Source organism: Melitaea cinxia, chromosome 9, assembly GCF_905220565.1.
Source record: "Melitaea cinxia chromosome 9, ilMelCinx1.1, whole genome shotgun sequence".
Classification (NCBI taxonomy): Eukaryota; Metazoa; Arthropoda; class Insecta; order Lepidoptera; family Nymphalidae; genus Melitaea; species Melitaea cinxia.
Window position 1 is genome coordinate 611,566 of NC_059402.1, and position 5,277 is coordinate 616,842.

Genomic DNA, 5,277 nt, shown 5'->3' on the forward strand with positions numbered 1-5,277 from the left:
CGCTTAAAATAGCTCTTTCATAGTTCATTAGCAGACAACAATGAAAATTATTTTATTTACAGTAGCGCTTAAGTCTATGTTCAATATCACACAGATCTTATCACTAATGAATGCTTAAAAGATGAATTACAGAAATAGTTAAAATCTTATATTTTTCACCATAAGGTTCAATTTAATTATAAAATTACTACAGACAAACAAGAGAGTGGAAACAATAAATAGACAAAGATCAACATAACTATCTTATAAATCAATTTCCCCTTTTATATAAAGCCCGTGGAGATGCTAAGATCTTCAAAACCGTCTCGGATAGCTTAAAGATGGAGTGCAGTGCAAAAAATATTACAAATATTCAAGATATTTTAAATGAGAAACAATTGGAACATATTTTGAGTAAAGTAGCTAAACCGGGAGCTAAAATTGTTGGCTATGATCTGAAATCAGCTTCGGCGGGTCTTGTTGGATTCCTTGGGGACCATTTAAGACTTAAGCTTTACGTCAAGGAGGACTTAATTAAGGAGATACATTTGTTTATAAAAAGTTTACCAATGAATAACCAACCGAAGGCTGACTTTATTACACAAAATAGTTTTAACAAGAGAGAGGCTTTACTTTATAAGATCTTTGAAGAGATAGATGATGAGACATGTGGTAAGTTTGTGATGCTTCCTTTTTAAAAATTTACTGTTACAAAAGTGTTGCATTGTGATGTGAAGATATTTCTTAGGTTAATAAGAAATAATTTGGTTTAGGTTAATAAGAATGAATTGGGACGTGAGAACATGACCAGAAATTTTTAGAAATGCCACGTAATATCAATAATTTCTACTAGTTTTTTGTTAATGTACTGTATATTGTTCTGAGATTGTTATCTTATATATAAAAATGAATCGTAAAATATAAAAATGAATTGTAAAATGTGTTCGTAAGCGTATAACTCAACAACGCCTGGACCAATTTTAGCAATTCTTTTTTTAAAATGTTCGTTGAAGTCCAAGGGTGGTTTTTACGGCGAGAAAAATACGAATAATTTCCGTGAAAATCCTAAAAACAGCCCTTTTCTTTTTCCCATAGAAACGTTTTCTAACTAAAATGTAAATTCAATTGCTATTCAATCAATTTCATGTTAAATAATATATTAGGGCGCATTTTACGTAAGTTATTAATGATTAAATTGATTTTATTCGTAGACCGCATTTTAATTTAATTTACATACAGTAAAAATGGTATTAACTAGCTATTTCACATTACCTAGTATATTGTTGTGGGGCTTTAACAATGGAAAATTCCTGTTTTTAAACTATCGACTCAAAATTTGGTACGAATCTCTTGTATGTGATGTAGAAATGGTCGATGAGCGCATTTTAGGATAACTCATGACCAATAAGGATTGCGGGGGTGGGCGTTAACAATGACAATTTTAAATGTATGTAATTCCGAAATTACTGAACAAATTTTTATCAAATTTTTTAAGCATATGTAATTTGGTTTACCTTGGGAGATAGGGTAGTTTTTATCTCAATTGGACCCGACAGGTGGCGCTGCTATTGGTATCTAACTCCGAAACTACTGAACCAATTTTTATCAAATTTTGTTCGCATCTATAATTTGGTCCAACTTGGGAGATAGGGTAGTTTTTATCTCAATCGGACCTGGTAGGTGGCGCTGATATCGGTATGTAACTCTGAAACTACTGAACAAATTTTTATCAAATTTTATAAGCGTCTGTAATTTAGTTTAACTTGGGCGATAGGGTAGTTTTTATCTCAATTGGACCCGGTAGGTGACGCTGCTATCGGTATGTAAGCAATCAAATTTGGTAGCTGTTTTCCGGGCAGGACAACGTCTGCCGGGTCCGCTAGTTATAAATAAATGAGTGTTTTCAACTATGTTTATATAAAAATATAGATAGGTACTCTCGGTAGGAAAATTGTTAATGGCTAAAGTCTTCTAACAAACATAAAGATATAAACTGCTCTGTACAAAAGTTATTTGCACTTTACATATTAACATTCTAAATACATAATTTCTAATTTTCAGATTCAAACCCTTGGAGACCGAAAGCTTATATTTATACGGATAATATTTTGGTGATGCCTGACCTCGGCGCAGAAGGATACAAATCTTACCCTTCTTCGAAATATCTTGACAAAAATCATGTTATGGTTACTGCAACATCCATTGCTCGCTTCCACGCGGCCTTCGCCAACTATGAGACGAAGAAAACCGTTCTTGAAAATAAGCCTTATAATTTTTTCGACGAATATGGTCATGTCATGACTGAACCAGTATTTTACGATACGCCATGGTTAAGAGCCGCTGCTAAATTAACTAGCAATTTGCTAAAGGAATTTTCCACAAATTCTAAATGTTATCCAAGTGATTTAGAAGAGAGGTTAGTTGACTTGTATATCAGGGCCTGTGATGATATAAAATATTACGAAGGTACTTTAAATGTACTTATTCATAAGGATTTGTGGTTCAATAACATTTTGTTTCGTTATTCTGGAGACGTAGCCACTAACGCCGTGCTAATAGACTTTCAATGCATGCGGTTTGCTCCACCAGCCTTCGACATGATGCTGTTTCTGCATTTAACAACTACTAGAAGTTTTCGAGAGCGTCACGAAAGCGAAGTGCTCCGTCATTATTATACAGTTTTCTCAGAATCGTTGGATGATGATACGAAGCGAAGAATGGTTTCACTGAATTATGATCTTGAAAATTTTTTGGCCTGGTGTGAGAAAGCTCGGCTGTTTGGGATGCTATTAGCAGCGGCAATATTCCCGTACTCATTAATGGATCCAGTAACAGCTAAGAAGACGTTTGATGATCCGGAAACATTTACGTATCTTTTGGAAGTAGATCGATCCGTGCCAGTAATAGAACACGCCAAAGAAAGCAACGTGTATAGAATCAAACAGTTGGAACTATCCGAAGAAATAGTCGAAAAATATTTGTTAAGACGTTAAGGAGCAGCCAAGTTGCTGGCTAGTTGAATTTATTTTAGTTTTAAATTGCCATATATGTAGTAGCAAAAATTGAAGAGTCGTTTATTACAGTCGAATTGTATCTGTTATATAAAGTACTAAGGGATAACACAGTTCCACTACCATCTTGGAACTTATAAAATCGATCAACGGCGGGATAACCATCCAACAAAATTTGAAATACACAGGCCGAAGACGGGCAGCAGCGTCTTCGGTGCGACAAAGCCAGCCCTGCAGTCACCAACCCGCCTGCCCAGCGTGGTGACTATGGGCAAAACACATGAGTTCGCGCTATTTTTGGGTGAACTTGTGGAGGCCTGTGTCCAACAGTGGACTGGGATAGGCTAAAATGATGATGATGGTGATATAAAGTACATTTTCATTTTCTATTTCTGACAAAAATACTTTTTACTGAACGTTTTTTTAACTTTTTTATGACCTTTTTTTATGATTATAAATTCTGACACATAAGTGTCTAAGCTGTAAGTGTAACAATTGTAAAATAACAAGTACCTATGGATGTACATATTATATGTATATCCATAATATAATATCCAATTTTTCGTGTTTGATAGTAAGACTTTTTATTGCAAATTTTTTTGTAAATGTGTTGATGACCAAATAAATCAGACTCAGAAGTGTCTCGGTTTTCTTTAACTGTCACACGCAACGCACGCACGCAATGATGTTTTCTTGTTCCGACCGCTATTTGTTTGACAAACACGTGTGAACAAAAACGTGTGTGAAAATGTCAAACAAAGTGAATTTGAGCAATTTATTGAGTAAGCTTATAATAATTTTATTGATAAACCAAACTAATATGTTAATGTAGGAATTTAGTTCTATAATAGATAATCAAGATATTCATATACTTTAAGTAAATAATTGTATATATATTCATAATTATTTTATATTTTAAGCTTGTCTTTGTAGAGTAATTTAACTGAGGTAGGGCACAGCATGAAATTTCCTGCTTAAAATATGGAGACCCGACTGGGGCAGTACCTCGACTTACAGAAGATCACAGCTAAATAATACTGCTTTCAAGCGGTGTTGTTCCTGTGGTGAGTGAGGTGACCAGAGCTCCTGAAGGAAATTGGGGATAGGGTAGGCATCGCCGCTTGCGATGCTTCTGGTGTTGCAGACGTCTATAAGCTACGGTAATCGCTTACCATCAGGTGAGCCGTGCGCTTGTCTTTAAAGTGTAAAAATATTTGTTGTTTGTAGTTCTTAAATGAATAGAGACTTAGTTTTTTTGGATGAGTAAGTCTATTGTGTCGAACAAGGTTACTAAAATACAATGATATTAATTTTTGATTGTTGTAATTCCATATTCACGTTAAATATTATATTATTTTAGTAATAAAAAAGACAAGAATGACACCATAAAATTTAATTTTGTTGACATATAACTTGTTTTACTTGAAGTCGGCCGTGTAAGCTTAAAACCATTTTTGGTGCTACACCTTGCAATAATGTTAATGAATTACACGCAAAAAATGTATATAAATACCTAAAAAATATTTATAAGTCTATGTTTAAGAATAATTAGGTCAATGTTGTTAAAACAGTATTTACAAAGTTAGTAAATAAGTTTGATAAGTGTTGGATAGTTTTAATACGTAAACCCGATCGCAGAAAATGATTCATTCGGTTAAGATGAGAAAATAGGATACAAAATTAGTCATTAAAAACTATGCTAAAACCAAAAACATGATAAATAGTCCTTTTACTGTACAGAAGCTTCTTCTATGAAGGATAATGATGACACCGCTCTACAAAAAATATGAATATATAAGTGTTTATAAAATTACTAGCTTTTACCCGCGGCTTCGTTCGCATTATTTTTTTATTTTTATAAAAAGTAGCCTGTGTTACTTCTCATACCGCCAAGAATATGTGTACAAAGTTTCATAATGATCAGTTAAGTATTTTTCGCGTGAAAACGTAACAAACAAACTTACATTCACATTTATAATATTAGTAGGGATTAGCTGACCCCGCAAATATTGTTTTGTTATATATGTTATTAAACCCCTTGACCCCTCCCCCCTTTATAACTTAGGGGTATAAAAAATTGATGTTGGCTTATTCTCAGACCAACCCGATATGCACACAAAATTTCATACAAATCTGTCAAACCGTTTTGGAAGGAGTATGGTAACTAATATTGTGACACGAGAATTTTATATGAAAAAAATTACAGAAATGTCTAAGACATTACATAGACATAAACATTCGCTGAATAAGTGAATTCCTATACCTGCTCATTTTATCCGGTGTTTTC

The 5,277-nt window shown here is 33.6% G+C and overlaps 1 protein-coding gene across 1 annotated transcript; it reads left to right on the forward strand.

The window, feature by feature from the left end:
* The first annotated feature begins 320 nt into the window (after positions 1–320).
* On the forward strand, positions 321–2,972 carry LOC123656532. The gene is made up of 2 exons (XM_045592200.1): positions 321–651; positions 2,041–2,972. The coding sequence occupies exons 1-2, from the start codon at positions 321–323 to the stop codon at positions 2,970–2,972; spliced, it is 1,263 nt and encodes a 420-aa protein (XP_045448156.1).
* The last annotated feature ends 2,305 nt before the right edge of the window (positions 2,973–5,277 follow it).

Coding starts and splice junctions, on each gene's coding strand:
- LOC123656532 (XM_045592200.1), top strand. CDS start 321: ATGGAGTGCAGTGCAAAAAATATTACAAATATTCAAGATATTTTAAAT. Junction 652..2,040: donor GATAGATGATGAGACATGTG/GTAAGTTTGTGA, acceptor TCTAATTTTCAG/ATTCAAACCCTTGGAGACCG.